The 27,851-nt window shown below is 37.2% G+C and overlaps 2 protein-coding genes across 3 annotated transcripts in view; one reads left to right on the top strand and one right to left on the bottom strand.

Moving 5' to 3' along the window:
• The window catches only part of LOC126382234 (uncharacterized), a 39,117-nt gene extending 32,197 nt beyond the window's left edge, over nt 1-6,920 (top strand). For both annotated transcript variants that reach the window (XM_050032037.1, XM_050032036.1), the window contains 2 exons: nt 630-725; nt 4,270-6,920. In XM_050032037.1, the coding sequence (XP_049887994.1) occupies nt 630-725; nt 4,270-4,772 (599 nt within the window). In that variant the 3' untranslated portion in view covers nt 4,773-6,920. The remainder of the gene's footprint in view (nt 1-629; nt 726-4,269) is intronic.
• A 284-nt stretch (nt 6,921-7,204) lies between these two features.
• Nucleotides 7,205-27,475, bottom strand: LOC126382220 (nucleolar complex protein 4 homolog B). Its single transcript, XM_050031999.1, has 10 exons — nt 27,310-27,475; nt 27,095-27,203; nt 24,652-24,857; nt 22,050-22,180; nt 21,355-21,497; nt 20,026-20,223; nt 19,066-19,237; nt 15,247-15,413; nt 14,478-14,668; nt 7,205-13,988 (listed from the first exon to the last, which is right to left on the bottom strand). The coding sequence occupies exons 1-10, from the start codon at nt 27,430-27,432 to the stop codon at nt 13,869-13,871; spliced, it is 1,560 nt and encodes a 519-aa protein (XP_049887956.1). The 5' UTR covers nt 27,433-27,475; the 3' UTR covers nt 7,205-13,868.
• Between the last annotated feature and the right edge of the window lie 376 nt (nt 27,476-27,851).

Raw genomic sequence — 27,851 nt, 5'->3', positions numbered from 1 at the left:
CTGCTATAACATAGCATGTTTTAGAATTTTATTTAATCTTTCCATTGTCCAAAAATATAGTTATCTTATTATACTTAAAATACTAGCGAAATACTAATCGGTTCCTCGATTAGTGATTAACGTAGCTTGGTTGTTTTTCACAAAATTCTGTGACAGAGTGGTAAATCGAAATGCTGTCTCCGATGAAAAGGGCCACTCTGTCACAATATATTTTGCAATGCGCCTGCAAGGAACAGTATATTACCAAGATAAAGAGAAACACTAAATACTCCTCTACAGACACATCTCTATATGATGTTTTTTAAATATTTATTGCCGTTATAATGAAAGATGTTAAATCCGATATAACGAGAAAATGACTTCTTATTGTCGATAAAAAAGAAGAATGACCCAAATAAACAAATAAAACTATATCGGGATACCTATATATATTGCTAAAGTTAATTGCCTTGCAAAGTAAATTAAAAAGATTAGCCGTGGGTAATTTATTTTTACAAATTGGCAACGTATGGGGAGATGACGTCAGCGCGGCTAACCTTGAAATGTTAGCTGTCACATTTGAGCATACCTTATTTTATTATACCACGATACAGAGTACGAGCGTGTCATTAAACTTATGCGTTTTGCAGGATACTTCCTCTTCGGGCCCAAGCTGACGCGGCTGCAGATGCAGTGCTTTAGCACGAGAAAGACCGTCATCTGCACCCCTGAATGCGATGATACTGGTATGATATTTTACTTTATAATTTATATTTCTACCTACCCCCTTAGTCAATACCTACATGTGGTGTTATATGCAAAATCATACGTACGAACTTCCCTCGCAGAAGATCCCTCCAATAACGGTCATCGTTTGTTAAATCTGTGGCGGACCCAACTAGTTGGCCAGCTAGTTCCGCCCACGTGCAACAGATGGCGCCACCATTCAATAATGCAGTCGTGAAACGCGATATTGAAGTTTACACAGCGAGACGCATGTATACAACTTCCAACATGACATTAGAGATCGACGCTTCCTAGTTATATTACCAACTTGTGGCTAGCAGAGTACTATGCCCTGTTCAGTATCTCCTTTGGCGGCAGCACACCCTCGCCGCCAAAAATCCTTTTAAAGCAACCTCTCTTAGAATTTGTCAGAAGAATCATGTTTTCAAGATACGTAAGTTCCCCTTTTTTTAGATTTAAATGTATTTTATTTGCTAGAAAATAAGGTTCAGTAACCGTTAGCTAACCTTGTATAGTACTATCTAGATTCTGCCAATCTTTTTTTTAAATTCAACCTGACCTACTTAATTTGACAGGACTAAAACTAGCTCTAGCTCTTTCTTGTACCTATTGCAAATGAAGGATAGCAATAATTTATGAACTGTCAAACTAAAATTAGGTTAAGTACTTTTGGGCCCTTAAGTTCATTTCTTTATATCGTTTAGTACTCTAGGGGTAGTATAAATAAACTAATCTCAGCCGAGACTGCCCTCAAGCCCATGCCATAGAAATAATATTACGTATAGAACGGCAATTCTCCGCTCCCCACCAGCGTCTGAGCTAGGTTTACCTCACCCCCCCCCCCCCCCCCCCCCTCGAACATAGTTTAGACTAGAATCGTATGGCGTCCGACGTCACACACACAGACGCGCGTGTACGATAACATCAATGTGTACTGTCTGTGTAAAACGAGGTTGTTTGTATGAAGTGTCCGGGGTTTGTCCGTTCTTAAGTCTCTGTTTTTATATAAGAACTGTCACATTGACATGATCTTGAGGGCAGTCTCAAAGCTCAGATTAGATTATTAATACCACCCTAGAGTATGTTTACACATTTTTTTATACGTTTAATATCCTTCCCTCTCCCTCTAAAGACCGTTGCAATACGGAGAAGTGTAGCTGGGAGGTGTGTGAAGGGAAACTTTGCAAGAAGATGGACGCTATCGAGTTACAGCAGACTGATACCCGCCTCAAGTATTTCATTCCTTTCCTTTCCTAGTTGTATAGATGTACAATTCGTAGTTATCATCACAAGCTTGGTTGGAGTAGGTATGACTAGATTAGACAGACTTTTCATTCAAATTTATCTTTGTTCAGTAGATAACACAGTTACACTTTGAATGGTATAAGAAAACCAGGTATGCTCAAAACTGACAGCTAGCATTTCAAGGTTAGCCCAGCTGACGTCATACGTTGCCATTTCGTAAAAAATAAATAACCCACGTCCAATATTTTTAATTTACTTTGCAAGGAAATATTGTACTTTTAGTAAAAGATTTACGGACAGTTGTAATGATTTTAGGTATGTTTGTGACAAATAATAGTAATTAAATACATTAGTCAGTAATTCACTTTATTTTTAATAATAACATTTACGTCCTTATAATGTTGGAGATACCATTTGAATGGTAACACTTACGTCATCAATGGGCTAGCAATGACGGCTTGTCATAGGATTGGGCATACCTGGTCTTCTTATACCATGATTTGGATCAGATATCGTGTTTCTCTTTATTTTGATCAGAATAGTAATGGGTGGAAGACGTGTTGTGCCTGGATGTAATAACAAAGGTCATCATTTATACCCCAAAAACAGATAAAATAGGCATAAGATGAATTTGTCTGATATCCATGAAATTAGAAGGTCAATCGATGGCATGTCTGTACAGGGCCATCTATGTTCTTTTTGGGTTAAAGTAGCTTGGAAAATCTGAAGTATGTGTTTGTAAAATGAACAACATTGTAATTTCTTCCGCTCTGCCGTCTTCGTGGAAACTCATCTTACAATCGTAAATGGGTTGTTCTTCTTTTTTATCGACAATGATCTGTCCTTCGTTTTGCTTCTGATAAGTTATGTTTTAAAATTTTATTTCATGTTTTGATTGTCCAAAAATATAGTTATCTTATTATACTCAAAATACAAGCAAAATACTAATCGGTTCCTCAATTAGTTATTAACGTAGCTTGATCGTTTTTCACAAAATTATGTGACAGAGTGGTAAATTGAAATGCTGTCTCCGATGAAAAGGGCCACTCTGTCACAATATTTTTTGGAATGCGCCTGCAAAGAAAAGTATGTTACCAAGATAAAGAGAACCACTAAATAGTCCTCTACAGACACATCTTTATATGATGTTTTAAAATATTTATTGCCGTTATAATTTTAAAGATGTTAAATCCGATAAATCAGGAAAATGTCTTTTTATTGTCGATAAAAAAGAAGAACGACCCAAATACCCAACTACAAGTTGATTGTAAATACAAGATAAAGACGCTATTGTCTATTGTTTATTATCCATAGAGCTCTGTAGAACCATAGACATAACAAGCAGCCTATATGAATATGTCCCACTGCTGCGCACAGGCCTCCCCTCAATCAACTGGAGGGGGTAAGGAGTATACTCAACCACGCTGCTCCACTGTGGATTGATGGAGGTATTTTTTTACCAACGGCTAAACGTACCATCCCAACGGATTCATCTTCCTTTTTCGGACAATTAAGTGATTAAAACAGAAAGATCGGTGACGTGTGCGTACTTAGTTCATCTTGCAATGGATGTACCTCTGAGTACCCCATTCGGTGTGTATGCATAAGCTTACGTTTGTTTGATAAAGACAGAATATGTTGTGTGTGAATATGTTAAGGACAGACTCACAAAGTGATTTCAACAATGTCCTCATTGGAAATCGAACCCGGTGCTACATATGGTGAGCTTCACGTGATAAAAGAACAGAAGCCTAGTCGTGTAATCCAGTTCCTATACTGACATACTTATAGAAATCCTATCCTGTGATTGGTTGAAACTGAAAACTCCTGTAAATTGAGTGAAATTTTAGCCAATCATAGAGTAGGATTCTATCTGTCAAGATATAAACTGTAAGGTCGACTTCAGAGCTGTTGTGTGCGTAGGGATTCTATATACTCTGCTATACCTACCTACCTACGATATTATACATCATGTAGCTTATTACCATTTAGATGAACTATACATTACAAGTAGTTAATTTAATATGCACATATAAAATAGGCCATGTAAATTGATTCACAACACGTTAAGTAAATACATATTTCATGCCAATAACTTTCGCTATTCGATGAAGGTAGTTACAAAAAGTCCTAATTAGCGTGTCAATTGATACATAGAGATGTATTATGCACGTGTAAAATAGAAAACGCAAATTTCCATCAACACAATAAGTACGTGTTTGCAATGGTATTATTTTTTTATTACCGTGAATTTTGACGTAATAATTATGCACATTAATTGTATTTACGCATTTTCAGCTGAGAATACAACACCGCCGCTCCTGGACTCCTCACTTAGCTCAGAATCAGACTTTTTCATCTGTCGGACTCGAACCTGCATACAGCCGTCTCACTACTTCCCAGCTAACAGATCAGCTGACGGCACCTCCAACGACTTAGCAAACGCCACTTGCTACTACGGCGCAAAGAAGTGTCCTTCAAGAGTCGCGCGAGCGAGACGGATGCAGGAGAGAGCGCACTGCAGCCACGAAAGTGAGAAAGAGGACAGTCCGAGCGTAGAAGACGCTCAGCTGCTGAGAACAGAGCGCCAGGGTTGCTGCAAGAAAAAACAGGAACCCCCACCTCAAGAGAAAAAATGCTGTAAAAAGTCTAGTCAAACTGAAACGGTGGTCGTGCATGAGAGCAAGTGCTGTAAGGAGGAGAGCGAAAAGAAACAGGAGCGGGAAGACAGCCCGCAGATAACTTGCTGCCACAGCGCGATGGCAGCGCCCTCTGAGAGCCAGGAACAAATTATAAAGTGACGCGTTAAGGACGAATCTATCAATATGACAGGTTTCACGAACTTTACGTAGTTTGGTAGAGATCGTTATACAAAATTCGGTATAAGAGTTAATAGGATATGAGGAACCAAAGCCTTAGACAAAGCTGGACACAGTTTCTGACTAATATAATTAACGCATAAAAAATCATAATAAGCCGCGGTTATTTTTGTAAATTGACTCGAGAAACTGATAAAATGTTCCACGTCTAATATAGTAAAAAAGGAAATAATATAGTAGTTAGACCGAACAGAGTAAAATTAAGTTGTTGAAAAAAATGGCAACACTTTCCTTATGCGTCATTTGGTATCAAGGCAGGTTTATATTAAGAAAATGTCAAAATTTTAGAGCGTTTGAAAAGGAGAGTTAAAGACAGACTAAAGACTCCTTTAGACTAATTTTGTTTTAACCGACTTTAAAAAATTAGGAGTTTCTCAATTTGACGCGTATGTATGTATTTTACAATGTTACCAGCTATTTAAATTATACTACCTACAAATTCTACTCTTTTCAGCCAAGGTACCTTTAAATTTTCTTTTTTTATATAGTGGTACCTCGGATGGAATTCACTAATTGGCCGGATCAATGAGGAGCACTGAGTGTTCTCATCCGGTTTATAACATTTAAATTAATGTGTGGAGTTCCAAAATTCCAAAGACAATAAGCGCTCAAGAGGCTTCGATAAGTGTTCATAATGTTTGTTACATGACTAAAGTATATTAGGTGACGTAATTAAATTAATTCTATAATGGTCCAGATTCCTGCAGACACCTCCTAAATTTATTTTAAGTTGTCCTTTACGGCGGATAAGAAAATGTTAGGTATAACTTAAAATAAAATTAGATGTTGTGTACTGGAATAAGCACCATTATTAAACGTTAAAATTCTGTCTTATGCTGTAAAGGTTTTCAACGTACTCGGTAAATTCGACCCTTTCATTAAATGGCTTTTGTTTATTTTTGTTTTTCGGAACAAAGGCCTAAGGATTCTTAGTGATATCAAGTGGAATTTTCCATCGTAAAAGTGTGGAAATGAAACAAATAAAAAAATAACAAAAAAAATGAATTTTCCGACATGAAAATCCACTTAATATCAACTCAGAATCATCCCCCTTAGTTTTCGTTACGATGTCACCCTGTGTACTTAGGTTGAATCCAATTTAGAAAAAAAAAACAAGTTAGAACAAATTCCAATTTACATGTATTTCGGTAGAACTAATTATCTAGCTCATTCGCTGTATCGCTAGCTTGACAAACACAGAGGGGGTGAGGTGAATGTACCTCAGATACGAATTAGTGGGGGGGGGGGAGTTATCGTTCTATACGTTATTCTTTACTCTACTGCCTTGGTGACAAGGCTCGTCTAAATTTCACGAGTACATTGACTTTTACAGCAGGCATTTTTAATGGGTTTAAATAGGTATTTCGATTGCCATTTACATATCATTAGATAAGACAGAACTAGTATTATTCACATCGAATTTAGTTACCAAAATGAACAAAGGATGGATTTGACTGCATAAGGGATTCTAATACAAAGCTAAGCTGTAAATTTTATGAGTATAAAGGCCTTTTTCCTGCAGACACCGCCTAATTTTAAGTTATACCCGTCATCTTATTCGCCGAAAATAACCCGTGCGAATAAAATAGGCATCTCCCTGGTACGCAATCCGTTTGACGGGCTGTCTTTTTAATTCTGTCGGGTTTTGGCCGATGTAAAATTTTGTTGTTTTATATTTCTGCTTAAAATTGACGTGTATTCCATAAATTTTATGGCTGTCGATTACCCGTCCCTTTCTTTTTCAACGGATGAGAAAATGACAAGTATAACAATAAAATTAGATGGCGTCTGCAGGAATTAGCACCAATGTCTCAAAGTAGACTATTGAATCCCAATGCTGTTATTCGATGGAATAAGATGTTTATTTGAATATTTTATGTTTATTTATAAAGAGTTGTTATATTTTTAGATGTTTCCTATTTTGTGGTGCTATACACGCTGTTTCAAAAGTAGGCTGATAAATCGTTAGTGCCTTATTTCGTCCTATGTTGCAGTGCCAAACGTTTTAGCTATAAAGAATTTTATATTTGTAAATAATTTGTTGTAATAAAGAATTATTTTAGCATTGAAGCGTTTTGTATGTATTTGTAGCACGTCGACTATATCTTATGTCACATAGCATATTTAGAGTGACATATCTCTCGTCTCTTTCTTACTAAGCTGCATACTAAGTCGCTCTCTCTCGCTCTAGTAAATCACGGTTCTGAAAAGGATAGAAACAGGAAAGTGCGATGAGCTGACAGATGTGGTTCAACCCTTACAGGTGTGTTTTGTTTTTTTTTTGTATCAATTTAATTTAGTATCTAAGTCGAGGTCGGTAGGATTCGGTTTCCGGGACAGTGTACACATCAAACTCTGTATCGATATTTTTTATTTTATCATTTTCATCATAATAATAAGAACATTAAATGAAGATAAAATAATGGCTTAATCCTAACTTAGTCTAGTGTTTGTTACAATAATCACATTAGCGGTGGGCACGGCTCGGTGTGGCTGTGAGATTCTGTGGGTTACCTTCTAACTGACTGTGTAAACGCACTTTCCTATACTTCTATCCTTTGCTAGCGCGAGCGATCGCCTCGTCGATTCAGCGGCGTGCGGTCGCTCCATCCCGCTCTAGCAAATGACGTGTTGAGTAACAGAAAAGGATAGAAGCATAGGAAAGTGCGAAAAGGTGCTCACTGATGTGGTTCAACCTTAGGCCGCTATATGGTATGTTCCCCGGATTATCGTGAAATTGTAGTATCCTTTGATTACTACTTAGGAGTGGGGGTCTAAAAAGGCCATTTGGAAAAATTCATCTAAAAAGCAATATTGCAATTTGAGACATGTAAAAGTAAGTGCGCAATGTCATAATGTCAAATAGCAATATTGCTTTCTTAGATGAATTGGTTCAATCTGGAGTTGAAACTACTGTAACATGCGCGCCTCCATACCGCCGCGTCATAGTGAAAATATCGTAAGCGCATTTTTGGGAAATCACATTTCTGATTTGATTTTCTTGAACAAAACACGCACGCGCCATTTGAGTCCGGGTAAAAAGGGCTAAACATTTTTACCTAGATTAAAACAAGCGTGTTTATTGCGAGGGGTTGTTAGCAAAAATCACAACCGAACGTGATTTTGAAAAAAATACGCTTACAAGGTTTCATAAGGCGACGATATCGACCTTGAGACTTATTACCGAGTGACGAAACAGTCACGGTGACAAAACGACCACTGCATACTAGCTCTTAGGCCGGTCGCACTTTGGATGCGTTTTCGCACGAATTCGACATGCACGCACCAACGTACAAGTATAGGACATAGGAGCTTCTGAGAAAAATATTCGTACACAAGCGTCAAATTCACGCTGAAAGATTTGAAATGCGACGAATTCGACATCTACGTGCAAGCATCAAAGTGCAAGGAAGAATAGGACATAGGAGCTTCTGAGAAAAATATTCGTACACACGCGTCAAATTCATGCAAAAACATTTGAAATGCGACGAATTCGACATGTACGTGCACGCATCAACGTGTATGGAAGTATAGGACATAGGAGCTTCTGAGAAAAATATTCGTACACACGCGTCAAATTCATTTTAAACATTTGAAATGCGACGAATTCGGCATTTACGTGCACGCACTAACGTGCATGGAAGTAAAAAACATAGGAGCTTTTGAGAAAAATATTCGTACACACGCGTCAAATTCATTTTAAACATTTGAAATGCGACGAATTCGGCATTCACGTGCACGCACTAACGTGCATGGAAGTAAAGAACATAGGAGCTTTTGAGAAAAATATTCGTACACACGCGTTAAATTAGTACGAAAACATCTGAAATGCGGCCATTTTGTAAAATGCGCCAAAACAAGTAGAAATTGATGACGAATACGTATTAGGTCTTTCGTCACCACCGGCTACACTAATAAAGTAGATTAAACACCAAGATATCTACTGAAAACAGTCAGTTAGAAAATCGCTTCAAACGAACCATGATAGAACGTGTGTGCAGAAAAGAGTAACGTAACAATACAAATGATACAAAATATTGATCGCTTCCCTTTACTAAAACAACAGTAACAAAATAATAACAAAATACACCGTATCTTACTTAAAACAATGACATTAGACGGGTTAAGATACTTGATAATATACTTTTACAAGAATTTTTCTTATGCAGCCGTACCCTAGAACTGCGAGGTTTCAATAACATTAAAATAACGAATAAAGTTAAATAAATATGGCGTTGAACCTTGTACAGGACTCAGGATATAGATAATGGCCCCGATTCCTGCAGACACCGCCTAATTTTATTTTAAGTTATATCCGTCATTTTCAAATCCGTCGAAAAGGAAAGGGACGGATGATTCACAGCTCTTAATTTTAGGAAGAATGAGTAAATGAATGAATAACCCGGGCGAATCAAAAGGTACGTCGCTGGTATATAATCCATTTGACGTGCTGTCTACTTAACTGTGTCGGGTTATTGACGGATGTAAAAATGTAAAATTTTTAGACGGTTGGTTTAGATTTGTGCTTAAAATTGTCGTGTGTTCCATAAATTTTATGCTTGTCGATTACCCGTCCCTTTCCTTTTCGGCGGATAAGAAAATGACAGATATAACTTAAAATAAAATTAGATGGTATTTACAGGAATTAGCACCAATGTATTAACAAATAAATATAATAAACCGAACGTCCACTACATGGGGTTAGAAAGCATAGACATTGGAATGAAACAACACAGGGCAAAACGGAAGACTTGACTAACAATGAGGACTTTCCAGGCTACCACCAAAATCAATATAGATGGCGTTGTTCAGTTTAAACGTGATAATCATCTATTTTCTCATTACTCGGGTACATAATTATTCCAAAATACAATGTAGTATATATAAAAATAATTGTTCCTTGATATTTGGTTCACATGTATAGAATTGAGGAGCTCGGTGGCGCAGTGGTTAACGCGCTCGGTCTGCGATTGTTGAAGTTAAGCAACTTTCGCAAAAGCCGGTCACAGGATGGGTGACCACAAAAAAAAGTTTTCATCTCGAGCTCCTCCGTGCTTCGGAAGGCACGTTAAGCCGTTGGTCCCGGCTGTATTAGCAGGCGTTAATAACCATCAATCCGCACTGGGCCCGCGTGATGGTTTAAGGCCCGATCTCCCTGTCCATCCATAGGGAAGGCCCGTGCCCCAGCAGTGGGGACGTTAATGGGCTGATGATGATGAAAAAGGGTCATTATTATACCCAAAAACACAGATGAAAGACGCATATGTCTGTTATTCATGAAATTATAAGGCTAAACGAAGAAAAAGTGCCATCTTTACAGCGCCATCTATGTTGATTTTGAGAAAACGTAGCCTGAAAAGTCGTTAATTTCGAATACAATTCAAACGACCAAACGATACTGGTACGAAAATGTTTTAACCTATTCCCACACGAGTTTATTTGCGCTCACCAACTTAGTAGGCGCTAGGCGTCACTGCTTGTGTGGGATAGACGAATGATCACAGATTTACAAAATACATTTTCGAATAATTAAATTCGGATATTTCAAATTATATCCTTCTTCAAATTGTTTAACCCATTCGGCGCCAAACACGTCACTTAAGCGTCTTTAACATTAACGATCTTGAGACGCAATACCATATACGCGTCATTCATAGTACCAACCACACAATTCGCGTGATGTTTTGTACCGATCTGATGGTAGAAGAAATAACAGTCGGCAATTGTTTTTTTTATTTGGAAAATATTGGTGCCATATTCGCATTTTTGCCTGTCAATATTTATTTCACAAGTATATTTTACAATCCCTCTACTTTTTTCGATAAACGTAATTTACACGTACTTGTGAGTAGCTTGTCAACGCGTAGACTTGTAAATTTTGATAAACACGGCACTGGTTGCAATATGGCAATGGCCTAAATCTATGCAGCCAGGCGAAAAATCCTCGAAAAAAAACAAAAACCGAATATAAAGGCCACAATTAAAAAAAAATCACGGACTCCATTTTTTCTAGTTCAGACTGGTGGCGCCGAAAGGATTAATTCTAAATAATCGCCTGATGGTTCAATATCAATACATAATTCACGATTACCAAGAAAGCCTTTTCCGTAAAAAGATAAAATTAACCAATGATAACACATTAACATCTATTTTATCTCTAACAGAGTGCAAATGTATTCAAATCCTTATTCAAATATCTTTATAATAAACTTTCATGTCCATAAACGATAATATAGCAAAGATTCTAAGCCCACTAAGTGTTTATTGAAAAGTGCAGCATAAATTAATTACAAAATGAACGCAATAGTTTATGTCAGTAAGCAAGTATATGCTCGTTATCATACTATTTACAAATATAAAATAATGAAATGACGTTTCGCTCGACAATTGTAAAATGAGCCCCGAAAATTGCTCCCTCAATGAGTTTCTCTACTATAAATTTACCACGGCCGTACGTAGAGCTCATGTTATAATTGCCAGCGGCATACTGATGGTCGCTCAGACGTCACGGTAGACCGTGGAAGACATATCACTCAAATATGGAACACGTTGCATTTGCTCCTAGCGCCAGGGTGACGTATTAAAAGGCGCCTAGCGGATAAAAATTACAACTTTTGACAGCTGCCATCTTGAATTTCGGACATTATAATGGCGCGCAGTAACAAAAGCCGCGTGTTTGAATTCTGGTATGTCCCTAGCGTAATCTTTCGCCTTCTACATCGCTCGTCCAGTGAGAAGCTCCCATTTAAAATTTATAAAAAGTTTAATGTAACATCAAAATGTTTTGACGACGTTCAATTCGACGCAGGTTCACATGATCAATGCGCTATCGATCATACAAACCTGCTTACATTAATGTTTATATAAATTTTCCACCATTTACCATGTTTTGATAGTTTCACAATCAACATATACTTTATAATACTTCTCGAAGAGTTCCTAGACTTGTTGCACGAAATTTAGACGACTAATAATATGCCAATATCAAATAAGTCTAGATTTTCTACATAAATGCATTCCTCACTGATCCTACCGACTTGCTTTGGAACTGTAAATGTAATTTTTTTATATCTATATGGCAGTCTAATCGGCAAAACGATGTGTTTTAGTACGGCCCCAAACACTCATATGTTTTAGAACCCTCTCTCATTAACATATTTGACATTTATTAACACTTTGTAGTCAAAATGTCAAATAAGATAATGCGACATGGTATCATACGATAGACCGACATTCTTTGGCGCGTGGTTGACATTGAGTGGTGCGCTGGTATCCATATATTCTCCATTTATTACAATTATCAACTGGCGTTTTCATAGGTTGCGTGTTAGTTCCCTTTTTGGCCGCACGCCAAACAACCTTGTCTATATAGGTTAAAAAGGCCATATGAAAGCAATTCATTTAAAAAAGCAATATTGCTATTTGACATTCGTGTGCATTGCGCACTTACTTTTACATGCGCAAATGTCAAATTGCAATATTCCTTTTTTAAATGGATTGCTTCGATGTGGCCTTTTTAACCCCCCAGATACATGTTGATGTTCGCGACTGTACCTATGCCTGTTTAGAATTTAGATTTACCTAATATATTTCCCTATACACGGTCTAATCTCGTGTCTTTGAATACTTATTTTGGACAATACATGAACACCCTTTCTACGAAACTCCTATAAATATTTGTGTCTGTGAAACTAAGTCATTATAAGTGTATTCAAAATGCTCAGCACACTACAGGGCTTGCTGTGAACTATGTACTGTTGACGACAGGTCGACATGGCAATCGGGGCATGAGGTGAGCCGCGGAGGCCGGGTCGCCCCGCACACCCGCACAGTCTTAGTGTCGCACGAGTCCGTATCGACCGCGTTTATCGATTATAATCTCGCTTACATAATTTATTGAATTAGAAATTAACATTAAACAAAAGAAAAACAATAGATTTAAAAAAAATCTAATCTAAATATTTATGGTCAATCAAAATTATAAATATAGCAAGTATATTTTACATATTATACTATATAGCAAGTATATTTTACATATACTTGCTAAGAAATTATTGAAAACTAAGAATAATATTTTAGAAATAAAATTAACGTTAGATGATTCAGATGAATAAATATTAACTTAAATGAAAACGTGGTATTATTTTATTCACATTTTGTTACATACATAATAAAAATATATCGATATTGAAAACGTCACGTCACTAGAGAATTGCCATGTCGACCTGTCGTCTACAGTATGTACAAAAAAGTAAATTTCAGTGCGCTTCCTAATTTAGCTATATTCACTGCAAACAAACTTATGTTCCATTTTTATAATTTCCGTTCATCAAGCACATAGCCATACGGTACAGAGCATACGTACCTATTTGACTGTAAATATTACACTAGCAGTGCCCGTGGTTTCGCTCGCACGATTTACGGAATATCGTCGTTGCCAATTTAAAAGCTCAAAAAAAAAAAATCAAATTCATGTTTTGCTCAAATTTATGTGTTGTCTCACCAAATTTCTTTTTTGTTTGAATCGAATAGTATTTTGCTCCTAAAACACTCAGTACAAACTTTAATATTAATTATCTTTTAATATTTTTTAACACACAGTCATAAAACAAATTTCAGGCGGAAGTTTTTTTTAATTTCTGCAAAATTGACCCGATTGCACATAATATATTTTATATTGGCAACGACAATATGACATCTGTGTAGGCCGAGTGGTCTGAAAGTTCACTGAAGAAATACTGTTTTAAATCGTTATTTTTTTTTTAAAGAGCGTACTCCCATCTGAAAGGCTGGCAACGATTATTAATCGATATGTAGTCGATTAATTGGCAACACTGCTTACCATCAGGCAATTCGTTTGCTCGTTTGCCGCCTATTTTATAAAAAAAGCATCCAGATTTTTAAGTTGTCGACTCTACGCGCATTTCTGCTCTGCCCATGGTATGTGCTCGAAGTCCTAATTCCAACAAGTCGGCGGCGTCTCACCGGAGTGACGTGACGCGCCTGTAACGTCACGGCTCACGCCATGAGCTCGTAGTACTGCAGCAGGCGCTCCCCCGCCGGCAGGGCCATGCCCGTTGGGCGCACGAACGTCAGTTCTATCGTCTTGAATCGTTTCTTTAGTTCTGCGTCAAATAACTGGAAGGAAAAAAAGATGGTTGACAACATTGTTCACGTCCTTATCAAACAAAAGACAAAGGTTGATTGAGGAGAGGCTTGTGTCCAGCGTTGGGACGTATATAGGGTGTTAGTGACATCGTAACGAAAACTTACGACGGATGATTCAGGCCATTATTCTGAGTTGACATTACGTGGAATTTTCCGTCGCAAAAGTATGAAACGGAAAATAATAATAAAAATAACACAAAAATCTTCATGAATTTTCCGACAGGAATATCCATTTGATATCAAACGGAATCATAGTCTGAATCATTCCTCTCAGTATTCGTTACGACGTCACTAGTACCCTGTATAGAACTACGTCGTAAAAGGAAACTCCATGCCAAATTTGAGACTCCGAACAGTTGTAGTTTCTGAGATTTCGTGAGCCAGTTAGGGACCTTTAGCTTTATAGATTTGTGTCAGGTATTGAGGGTACATATTATATGTATAGCGTAGGCTACTGACGGCGGCGTCGCCGGCGGCGGCCAGGCTGGCGGGCTGGGCGCGCGCGCCCGCGGCGTGCAGCAGGCGCGCGGCGTGTGCGGCCACGGCGCCGCAGTGGTGCCGCCGCAGCGCCGCCACCTCCCACAGCGACGAGCCCAGCGCGCGCGAGTTCTGCCCGCACGTCTCCTCCATCACGTACGGGTCGTTTGACACTGGAACACCCAACAACTCCTTACATTGACATTCTTACAAGTTCAACGATGCGGTTTGGATTTCAAAACGAGTTTAAATTTAAAATATATATATTTCAGACGATAGATTTATGTAAAAAGCCCACCCCATCCATATACAGGGTGTTAGTGACATCGTAACGAAAACTTTGAGGGATGATTCAGACTACGATTCTAAGTTAATATCAAGTGGTATTTTCCGTCGCAAAATTCATGGTCTTTTTTAAAATTATTTTCAATTCTATACTTTTGCGATGGAAAATTCCACTTGATATTATAACTCAGAATAATTGGTTGAATCATCTCTCTCAGTATTCGTTACGATGTCACTAACGCCCTGTATGTAAAGTCCATATATATGTGTATGTTTGTGTGTGTGTATCCATATATGTAAAGTCGTAAGACCGAATGTCCTTCATTATCGGAACATTCGATCTTATAATCCAAACCCCGCTGTTTAACTATTGTGCCTGGAAATGTTGGCGTTACGAAGTTACAAGCAAGTTGACATGAGCAAAGGCAAAGGTCTTTAACCCTCCCAAGGCAAGTGTGTAGCTTACTTATAGCGGGCGCGTCTTCATAGCAAATCATCCTCTTGAGAGCAGGGTGGCGCAGGAGCAAGTTGGCCACCAGTTGTAGCAGACCGGTCGCGTCTTCGGGTGATGCTACAAGGGCCAGCCGAGAGAGACGCTTGGCGAACGCAGCTACTAGGCCCTCTGGCAAGTGTCTGTTGGGAAAGTCATGAAGATTAGACAGTGATTTAGATGGTCGTTGTTCAATTAGAAACGATTAATCGATGATTTTTTTAACAAGACAATGGCCCCGATTTCTACAGACACCTCCTAATTTTATTTTAAATTATACCCGTCATTTTCTTATACGCCGAAAAGGAAAGGGACGGATGATTGTCAACAAGTTAATTTTAAAACGAATGAATAACCCGAGCGAAAAAAATAGGCGAGATCGCTAGTATTGTAATCCGTTTGACGTGATGTCTACTTAACTCTGTCGGGTTATTGGTCGATGTAAAATTTTTAGACAGTTGTTTTAAATTTCTGCTTAAAATTGACGTGTATTCCATAAATTTTATGCCTGTCGATTACCCGTTCCTTTCTTTTCCAACAGATGAGAAAATTACAGGTATAACTTAAAATAAAATTAGATGGCGTCTGCAGGAATTAGCACCAATATTAATATTATTTAGGATTTTGTTTTTATACCACTCTCCAGTGCTTAGAACTCTCTTTTGTGGTGGTGTAATGGTTAACACGCTTGTGCCGGCTTGCCAAGAGCTGCGGGTTCAAGTTCCGTTCGAGTCAGATATTTTTTCGATTTAATTTTCCCTTTGTGAATATCATTTCATTATCATCAATCATCATTTTTTTGACAAGCTGTTTGGCTTGTTGCATTCGGTTTTGAAATGCGGGATCAAGTCCTGTCCGAGTCAGATCTTTTTCGATTAAATTTTCTCTATGTATTTTACTGAGTCAAAGGTAAATTATAAAATCTATCCCACACGTCACTAAAAATAAAGGTGTTGGTTCCTGTACGCATCATTTAATTTTAAATAAGTTATATCTATCATTTTCTTATCCGCTGAAAAAGAAAGGGACGGGGTTAGGTAGTTAGGCAGTTTAAATAAGCCCTTCCAATATATTGTCCAATAACCCGACAGAATAAGTTGACAGCCGTCAAATGGTTGCATGAACGAGATGCCTATTTGATTCGCCCGGGTTATTCGTTCATTTTAAGGTGATGCGTGTCAGTCAGCTAGGTAACGCTGCGTCAGCAGATGGCGTTACTTCTGCATTTTTCGTATTTTTTTCCATTTATTCGTTTAGTGTTGAGTTCTGACCCAATGAAACGTTAGGTGGCGAAATCTTACATACATTATCTTTAAGTTAAGCTACAATTTTGAAGTATTTACTGCAGATATCATATTAAAACATTGCATCAAAAGTTGGTGTCATTTCATTTTGTGTACAAACACGAAGCTGTCACACACACATGCGAACTAGGTTAGCTATTAAAAGAGATGCATAATTTGAAGTCTATTTCTAACTTCTAAATGGCGCATTTGGTAAAGCAGTCGCCGCCATTCTTAAGTTTCACGGTTCAAACCCCAAGTGCATGTTTTAATTGTTTTTACTTTTTGTATTTTTTTTTACAATTGAATTTGGCGATCCCGTTTATTTGTTACGGAATTTTCAAAAAGTATCGCTTTTACCAGTAATATTATAATTATACAATAATGTACTTTGCACTAAAGTACCTTCCGTAATTTCCGTATTTTTTATTTTGTAAAATTCTAACAGGCATTAATCGCATCAGTGAACATGCGGCTAACTAAAAAACTACTGAACGGATTTTCATACGGTTTTCACCAATGAGTAGAGTGATTCATGGGCGTGCTTTAGGGTATATAATTTATACAAGTATTTTTTGTTTGTATAAAATGGTTCAAAAATGATGATGAATATCAAACATAATTATCGTTACAAATATAGCCGACTTGGAGCTTTCGGCGAAAACGCTGCCTGAGCCCATTGAGATATAACAAAACAACGTATGGTTGAATTGTTCCATTTTTGTAGGTCTACCGGAAAGTCCACAATATGTCATAATAATTATATTGTGTATAAAGAATTGTGTATATGTATTGTATGATTTTACAAATAACGATCACAGTACAGTAATAATAAGGTAGATTTTTCCTAAATTGCGTCGGTTCAAACTTTGACGCATCGCGTTTGAAAGATGTAATAGCGCTTCAGGACGTCCCGCAAGCACGGCGCTAATGTCGCAGTATCCGCATATAATTATTATGACTTGTCATTTAGTTCCAATAAAATCCGCAGGACTTCATACGTATGTCAGTGACAGCTGGTGATAGCATGCGGGACACTTAGCAGCTAATCGAATTTTATGTTGTTTTCGCGCCCAGTCCAGACGACTTGCAGCGCATTTCTGGACTTATATTTACGCGTGGTGTTTATTGTTAGGTTAATTAGTTCAGGTTAGGACGTTTTTTTTAACGAGGACGTTAAAAAATGACGAGGCTGGGACGTGTTGAAGTAGTATTTCCATATATACGCGGCCTGAAATGGGCTGTTTCGGGGACCTGAACTGGTTGCTGTCGAACTTATTATCACGTTTTCTTGATTAAAATTCATAAATAAGTCAAATAGAAAAAAGAAAAAAGATTTTCGTTAGTTTTAGATCTGTCATGATGTCTGTGATGTTTGTTTATTATACATAAGAATTTCAAAATTTATCTTATTTTTTTTTCCCAAAGGGCAAGGCAAAGGGAACTATGCCCATACAGCCATGTCTTGTGTTTTTTTTTCTTGATGATGATTAATGAAATGATGAAACCTAAGCCCCCACACAGACTCTTACTCCAAACCCCAAACGAAGTAAGCGGCTTGTTGGCGCAAAGCGAAAATAGATAGGTACACTTTGTTTATTGAATATTCCGATTTAATAATACTATCGGGAATGTTTTCCGACTAACTTGATGTGATCATTAACCACAAAACACCACTTCGTATTTATTATTTAGATTATTCAATGAAGAAAGCAACCTTCCCGTTCCCGTTCCCACCAAAAAGTCCGCGGCAAAGAGAATATAAATAAATCTGTATGTTGGATGGAAAAACAATTAATTATAAATGACTACTATTTAGGCCGGCAAATGCAACAACTTTCTTTTTGATTTGGTTTTCCCCGAAGGGTAAGGCAAAGGGAACTATGCCCATACAGCCATGTCAATTTATGTATTGATTTTTTATTATAATATATGTCCTCTTTTAAAACACGGTACTTACCCATTATTTAAAAATGTTTAAAAAATATGCGTTAAAACAAAAATATTTTTCCAATATTCCTTTTCTCAGATTGTAATATTTTTAGTTTTTTATTTATTCATACAAAATCTCTTTATAAATTGTCACTGACATTCTATTACACTTGTCAAGTAGTCAAAGCCTTTAGAGAAAAAAAAAACTATCACGCACACACACTAACATTGACACCACTACACGCTCAGCAAATACACTGTAATCTGCACCACTACAAATGTAGAATTGATCAAAATTGAGGGTCTGAAATATGGTACTTCTCGTATTCGGACCCTAAATTTTTGTTAGTTTGCGAAAATAATACACCAAAATATTACTATTTATCGGTTTTATAACAATATTCCTCTATCCGTTTTCCTGTAGCACTGCATCAACTTTTGTATGGAAAACGAATCACCTTAATATTAACAGTTGTCAATCGTCCGTCCCTTTCCTTTTCACCGGATATGAAAATGACAGGATAACATAAAATTAGGAGGTGTCTGTAGGAATCGGGGCCAGCTGAAAAGAACCACTTACGTGGAACTAAGGAAGATGTCAGCGAGGTGCAGCAGGCGTCGCTTGTATCGCGTGGCGAACATCTCGGGCTCGAACATGGCGTACAGCCGGTCGTAGATCTCCGGGTAGTCGATGTTATGGCGGCGCACCAGCTCGAGTACACCCTGTAGCGCCAGCATGCTGATTGGACCGCCTGCCGGAGAAAAAAAAAACCTTAAATAAAATCCAAGTAATTTCTGTGATCAGCCTCACACCTATTTCCGACAAAATAAGTCGTACTGACATATGTAGTTTTATTTTTTATTGTGTACTTACTAAGTCGAATTATAACGTAAAAGCATACTACTGACCTGTGTTGCCGACTACTACCATGTGCTGCTAACTAATGACGTGTGTTGCCAACTACTAACGCGTGTTCAAATTCAAATTCAAAAATATCTTTATTCAGTAGGTAACATAGTTACACTTTGAATCGTCAATTTTACATAACGAACGTCTCATCCGCCTAAAACTACTGCAGCTTCTCACAACCTGTATAGCCGGGGAAAAGAAGCTGCAAGAAAAACCTCGGCACAGGGCCCTAGACGTTCTTTAAAAAAATAAAAATAAACATAAAACATAAAATATTGGTATACAATTGAGTAATTTAGCTGCCTAATATCAGTTCTCAGACAGTTAATCCCATGCATTCATATCTTCTAAATAATCACTAACTTTATAATAACCTTTTTTGTAAAGTTTTTGTTTAACTACTGTCTTAAAACAGTTGAAAGGCAAATTCTGAATGTCAATGGGAATCTTATTGTAAAAACGTATACATTGCCCCTTAAAAGATTTAGTAATCTTATGTAATCGACTGACTTGTAAAGCAAGTTTATTTTTGTTCCTGGTATTAACAATGTGCCGATCGCTATTTTTTGCAAATAATCCTATATGTATATGTTTCCAACTACTGACGTGTTGCCAGCTACAGTTACTCACCAGCGTCGAGGCTGTCTGCCAGCATGTCCGTGGCGAGGTGCGGCTTGGCCAGCAGCGGCATGAGGCGCTCCACCAGCAGCAGGAGCGCTCGCCGGTGCGTGCGGGGCTCGCTCAACATCGGCCACTGACACGCGAAGCCCCAGCAACGGTTGGCGTAGCGACGGCATACCGCTGGATTGTAGGGGAATGGCGCTTTGCCTGTGCGGAGAGAAATGAAGGTGGTTTAGTATCAACTACGGCCTCCGTGGTCCAGTGGTTGAGCGTTGGGCTCACGATCCGGAGGTCCCGGGTTCGATTCCCGGTGGGGACATATCACAAAAATCACTTTGTGATCTCTAGTTTGGTTAGGACATCACAGGCTGATCACCTGATTGTCCAAAATTAAGATGATCCGTGCCGTGGAAGCACGTTAAGCCGTTGGTCCCAGTTACTACTTACTGATGTAAGTAGTTGTTACATGAGCCATGGCAAGGCCTTTGGAGGCTCAATAGTAACCCTGACATCAAGGTTGATGAGATTAGAGAGAGAGAGAGAGAGAGAGAGAGAGAGAGAATGTTTATTCAACAAATTGTGACACATTACATACGAAGTGTTACAAACAGAGTAAAAACAACAAAATATCATAAAACAATTTTTAAAACTCAGTACATAATGTGGCACAGCAGTGAATAGGACACGAATTCAGCATTGTGTCTATTTCCGAAGAAATAGACGCTGTCTTTCAGTCGCTCCTTAATTTTCCGTCTGTACTCCACCTCACAACCCATACAATAGAAGATGACCGATCGACCAATTTGATTGATGACGTCATACTATTGCAGTGTTTCTATACAAATTCCGCAGAAATTGTCGCGCGTATCATAAAAAATTCGTCTACTAGTGTTGCCCATAATCGATTGTATATTGACTAACAATCGATTATTTTCTAAGCTCCTAAATAATCTAAATAATGAATCAATGTTTCGAAAATTTACTGTTTTGTTCCTTAATGATAATTTAAGGATCATACCTTTATAAACGTAAAATGTAATGTATCCTTTTTTTAAGACTAACATATAAGTGTTTTGGTGTTAGCTGTAAGCTTAAGAATAAATAAACATCCAGATATGCCTATTGATACTATCAATATTAGAAATTCTACAATTATATCGATTATAATCGATTAATGAACGGAACGGAAGGCGATTGGGGCAACCACCGTTCTACACGCCCTATCTATGGAGTAATGGCGATTACTCCACCGACAAGAGCGCAGCTCTTAAATAAAGAGAGAGAGAGATAATCGATTATTCAGCAACACCATCATCTACAACACACACAAGTACTTACCTTCAGCCCCGCACAGCAGCTTCCCCTCTGCAGCGTCGTCATCTCGGTCCTTGGCCTTGCACTTGGCTTCTGTAGGGATCTCTGTCACCAGCAGCTTGTCCAGCAGCTCCAGGTAGTTCTGCATGTATATTGGTGTTGGGGATCTAGGAATGATGTAAAAAATATGATTAAAACATAATTGATTTCAAAAAGATAAGATTCTTTATTTACCATAAATGCAGTGTGACAGATGTTACAAAAAATATAGTTTACCGTGCATTTAAATTACATAAATCATGCAAAATAAAAAAATAAGTTTTTTTTGTTGTAAATGTGGCAAAACCCCCACAAACAACATAGTGCTACTGCTTATTGTCCAATTCCTTTTTTAAAACTCCACTTTGACTTTGATTTTTACTTTTTCCGTTTCCAAGGATTCAGCAATCTGCATGAGTTTTCAGGGTTCTAAAGTGGGTACATGATATTATCATATATTCTTCTAGAGTTATTATTAATGAGAAGAGCACTGGGATTGTGTACGGTCACAAATACTAATATGTATACACTTTGATAACATGGCACATTAACTTTTTTGACAAATTAAACCGTAAGTCCCAATAAATGTCAAATATGATAGTGCGACAGGGTTCTAAAGTGGGTACATGATATCATGACTGTACAAAATATGAACAAATATAAGCTATGATTATACTCACTTGCGGTAGGCGAGGGTCGACAGCACTTTGAGTCCGTATTGTTGAACATCAGCATATTCTGTGAACTCTTGGAAGCGGACAATTGGGGCTGACATGGGTATCTCGGAGTCCAGCAGTACGGAGAATATGTTCTAAAAGAGGACAAGTGAGAATGATTATTATTATTTGAAAAGGAATGGCCACTGCCACCTTGTGAGATCTTTTACTATTATTACTTTGGGAACTAATAGTAGGCAGCCAAATTACTAAATTGTATGTTTAAAAAAAAAGGACATCTAGGGTGAGGTTTTTCATGCAGCTTATTTTCACTGGCGATACAGGTTGTGAGAAGCTGCAATAGTTTTAGGCAGATGAGACATTCCTTATGTCAAAAATGACGACTCAAAGTGTAACTATGTTACCTACTGAAAACAGATATGTTCAAAGGAGATCATCGGCTCTCCATACTTTGGCCGGCCCAAATTTGAAAGTGCCGGCCAGAGAAAAAAAATGTGTCGAACCTTTCGAGTAGATTGCTCTGAACATTTTTTACTATGACACCAAACGTGTATAACCATTAGTTTGGCTTTAATTGGATTTTAAAAATCACGATTTTTCATACATTTTGTAAAAAAAAATATTATGTCCGTTGGGAAAAAAAGGGATACAGGCGTATTACAAAGGACCGTTAGAACATTTATTAGTATGGCGCCAAACTTCTATGACCATTATTTTGACTTTTATTGGACTTTCCGTTTTGGTTAATATGTTAAAATGCCGGCAATCTAAAAAAATACGTCGAATCTGTCTAATAGTTGCTTCTCAATATTTTTTAATATGACACCAAACATCTATGACCATTATTTTGACTTTTATTGGATTTACGTTTTAGTTCAAATGTGAAAAGTGCCGACCAGCAAAAATACCATGTAGAGAGTATCGAGAAGATGCCTATTAACATTTTTTTCTATAGCACCAAACGTGTACAATCATTAGTTTGGCTTTTAGTTTATTTTAAAAATCTTGATTTCTTATTTATTTTGTTTAAAAATAAAGTGCTTTGGGCAAAAAATGAGGTACGGTGGATTACAAAGGACCTTTAGAACATTTAATAATCTGGCGCGAAACATTTTTGACCATTATTATGACTTTTATTCGTCTCTCTTTCCGTTTTGGTTCAAATGGGAAAATGTCAGCCAGCGAAACAAAATAAGTCAAATCTTTTGGTAAATTACTTGAAACGTATTTTTTACTATATTACCAAATGTAGACTTTGGCGTTTATTGGACTTTTAAAAAAATCTTTTATTATATACATTTTAACAATGACAACAAGCAGAGCTTTCCCAATGACTAGTTATTAGTCAGATAAATACTTTGTGTTATTGTTTTGTGTGTTGTTAGGTGAACTTCTATATTAATACTATCTGATTTTAGATACGACGTTGGCTGTAGTTTTTGTATTCAACTCAACGTTACGGCCTAAGTTTAGGTTGAATTATGGTATTGATTCATCTTGATCGTAGATGGTTACCACCCTCCAAAGATAAGCTTGCCATCTAGTGACGAAACTCGTATTTTGGCATGACGTCTGAAGAAGCTGTTAGGGAAGACAAGAGTCGGGCAGTTATACTTTGCATGTATGCCGATCACAATGTCCTGGTCGATATAGCACAGTACCTCACATTTCTTAAAAAAAAAAAATAAGCTTCTAAAGCGTGTATCACCATCAGGTGAGATAGTGGTCAAACGAAAACCTATTTTTGATTTATAAAAAGTGTACAATGACGACCACGATATTACGCCTTTACCTGCATTATCGCCAGATAAAACTTTTTTCGCCAAAGTGTAGGTATCTATGAAAACTCCAGATTTTGGAGAAATCTAATTGAGTTCAAAATAGTGGTCATAGACGTTTAATGTCATAGTAATAAACATTCTGACGATCCTTTAAATAACGCGCCTGACATATTTTATTTTATAACAAAATAATTCAAAAATCGAGGTTTTAAAAATCCAACAACAGCCAAACTAATGGTCATACACGTTTATTGTCATAGTGAACAATGTTTACAGGTATCTTCTCGATAGTTTTGACATGTGTTTTTGCTGACCGGCACTTTTCACATAGAAACTAAAACGTAAAGTCCAATAAAAGCCAAAATAATGGTCATAGACGTTTGGTGCCATAATAATAAATGGTCAAATGGATAAGTTTTAACGGGATATACCAATATTGTTTCTTGGCCGGCACTTCACATTTTCACCAAAATGTATGAAAAATACAAGTTTTTTTTTAAATTCGAATTAAACCGAAAATATTGACACTACAGCTTTAGTGCCATAGTAATAAATGCTCAGACGGATAAGTTCTAAGGATATATACCATTTTTGTTAATTGGCCGGCACTTTACATTTTCACCAAAAATGTATGAAAAATACAGTTCTTTTAATTCGAATAAAACCGAAGATATTGACCCTACAGCTTTGGTGCCATAGTAATAAATACTCAGACGGATAAGATCTAACGGAATATAGCAAAATTATTTTTTGGCCGGCACTTTGACTTCTGGGCCGAAATCCGATGATCTCCTTTGATAGCATTGACTTCACACAAACCATACCTTCAATCTATAAGACGGGAAGTAGTAACCAGGTGAAGTGTTTTCCATGGGATGTCTCCCTTCAGCCTGCATCAGCTTGCAAGCAGTGACAAGCGCTTGCAGCCTGGAGCTGGTGCGGCCACGTCTGATGCACTCCAGCAACCGAATGAGGGTCGTCTCGTAGCACTGCTTCAACCATCTTGTGTACTCTGCTTCTGGGCTGTGGTCTGCAATTAAATGTTTTTTAATGTATATGGTTGTTTTGATAGGTACCTAGTAGGTATCATGATTTTAAAATGTTTGAACACAAGATGAAAATGGCAAAGTGAAATTTATAAAAAATATAAGCATATTTAATCTGATTGAGGGAGGCACAGGCCTTCTTTCCCACTCCGCTGAGCACAGGCTCAACAGCGGGACATAACAGATTACATATTTATGTTTATAAGTTGATTTAATGAAAAAATTGGATTTTTGAGCACATGAAACGCTTGTACTGGAGCCTGGCTGCCATTTTCATATTGTAAAAATGTCAAATAGCAATATAACTTTAATAAATACAAAATACCTACATGACACTTCAATTGACTATGGATAATACAGGTGTAAATGAAATTTGAGATTCAACATATTTCCGAAAATGCTGTAGAAGCAACACTTGAACAAAGACTCCATAGAATGACCTTGCAAGGACTAATGTTCAAGGATTTTCAATTTTCAACCATAAATCTAAACTTTCAGTTTTATTTTCAGTATCAAAGTTATTTATATTGGTGGAGCTTTGACCATTCGGTAACAGCACCAATTACACAAGGTTTTCCTCTGTGGTTGCGATCTTTATATAAGCAAATAACGTGTGCGTCAAGCTAGCGGCCTCAAAAAAAAAATGGCCACGAAAAAATAATTTGACCATACCAAAAAATAGTACTCTTATTGAAAAAAATAGTACCTGTTGTAAAAAAATTAGTACCATCACGGTTCTGGATTTATAGCCATGTTTTATTGCACTTGCTAGCTTGACGGTGAGCGAAATTTGGCGAGAGTTAACGACAAGGTCTTTCGCTTTGATTTAAACGCCAAAAAATAGTATCGAAATAGTACTCACCCCCTGCAAAATACCGAAAGTAGTACTTCAACGGTTCCAAAGTTATAAAGGTAGTTCTTTGATCCCGCTAGCTTGACGTTTTGAAAATACCTATTATCTGGGGAATGCTTGCATACTTCAGTTTGTAACTAATGTCAATAAACTCGTATGAAATAGTACTCCCTACCATCATAATTTGGACCTGATTCTCTTTGTAGAAATATGTCAAAAAGTCATTATAACCTATGTCATACATTTATCAAGACAAGTACAGTCGCGAACAAAATTATTACACATGGTCAAGAATGTTGTCAGATTTCAGTATTTTTCCCCATTTTTGGGTAAAAATTGGTGAAGTGCCAGGGTTGTTAGATGAAAGTAATATCATTGTTGAAACTCTTTGAGTTATTCTACAAATACTGCAAATTGTTTATTAACAAACACTTCGATCCGTAACAAATTCAACATGAAGGTATAAATTATAAAATAAAACAGCAGATTAAAAATGTATTATGATGTATTAAAATCACAGATTGTTTTCGATAAGAACTAGACCCATGCAGCCATTTTTTTTATAATAGATTTTTTTGTAATAGCAGCACTGAAGTGCAAAGAAATGGTAGGGTAGACCTCCAAAATGGCAATACTTACGAATAAATTGTGAGGTTATGTAATTGTCTACGTGACTGTATCAACAACAAATGTATGGCATAGGTTATGATGATTTTTTAACATTTCTACAAAGAGAATCGGATCAAAATTATGATGGTAGGGAGTACTATTTCATACGAGTTTATTGACATTAGTTACATACTGAAGTATGCAAGCGTTCCCCAGATAATAGGTATTTTCAAAACGTCAAGCTAGCGGGATTAAAGAACTGCCTTTATAACTTTGGAACCGATGCAGTACTACTTTCGGTATTTTGCAGGGGGTGAGTACTATTTCGGTACTATTTTTTGGCGTTTAAATCAAAGCGAAAGACCTTGTCGTTAACTCTCGCCAAATTTCGCTCACCGTCAAGCTAGCAAGTGCAATAAAACATGGCTATAAATCCAGAACCGTGATGGTACTAATTTTTTTACAACAGGTACTATTTTTTTCAATAAGAGTACTATTTTTTGGTATGGTCAAATTATTTTTTCGTGCCCATTTTTTTTTTGAGGCCGCTAGCTTGACGCACACCAAATAACGTCACATGTCGCCAAATGTGACTACATTTGTTTGCAACATGAATTTGCAAAAACTTCGCACCAGCACACTTACACACCTTCTACAGCACAGCCAAGGTTAAATACGAAAAAACTTCGCCACAAATACCTTCAACTCGCCTTTAAATAACATATTTTTTACCTAAAACTACCCTATACACATACATACCTAATGGCTTGAGGGGAATGATTTCTTCGATTAGATCACCTCTTTTTAATAATTCCGTGAATATAACTTCTATTGTTAGCAGTAATGGTGTGTAGTTATCAGTTTCGGCCTGAAATATTTGAAATAATGTAAGAAATACACATAAATAAGTAAAGGTAACCTAAGACGCAGTTCAGACAATAGAGTTTGTAAGACACCCGGTAAATGGCACTCACCTCAAACATTTGTAGGATATCTGCCAGGTTATTTGCATGTTTTCTGGAGTTCAAGAACTCATTCGCTTTATTGCGTAGCTGCGCCGAAACCATTTTTGTTAAATTTTGCTGTACGGCCGCCATTTTTGTATTGAAAAGAAAATTGTCAGTCAGCCGTTCGACCTGGGTTGCAAGACGAAAATAAAAATAGATCTGTGATATTTATTGACCATCTGGTCTACAACATTTGTATTTGAATTAGTATGTATTGTTCGTCATTGATTTATTGATTTTCAGGACAAATGGGCTGACACAATTCCCGATCCTAAACGCTGTTTGAGAGCAGAGCGCCACATGTGTATAACTCAGAACAATAATAACCATTTTACAATATTTACATGATTCTATCTCTGTCTACTCCCGTAGGTTTACTAGGGTTTACTGACTGACTCTCATAGAGCAACGGACTTCCTTGGTCTACTCTACATTGCGGTGTATTGTCATAGACATGTGTATTGTGCACTTGAAGGTTTTTGAGATTAAGCCGCTAGGTCAAAACCAAA

The sequence above is a fragment of the Pectinophora gossypiella genome, chromosome 3 (genome assembly GCF_024362695.1).
Source record: "Pectinophora gossypiella chromosome 3, ilPecGoss1.1, whole genome shotgun sequence".
Lineage (NCBI taxonomy): Eukaryota > Metazoa > Arthropoda > Insecta > Lepidoptera > Gelechiidae > Pectinophora > Pectinophora gossypiella.
Note: the sequence above shows the minus strand (reverse complement) of the source record. Positions and strands in the feature narration are given on the sequence as shown.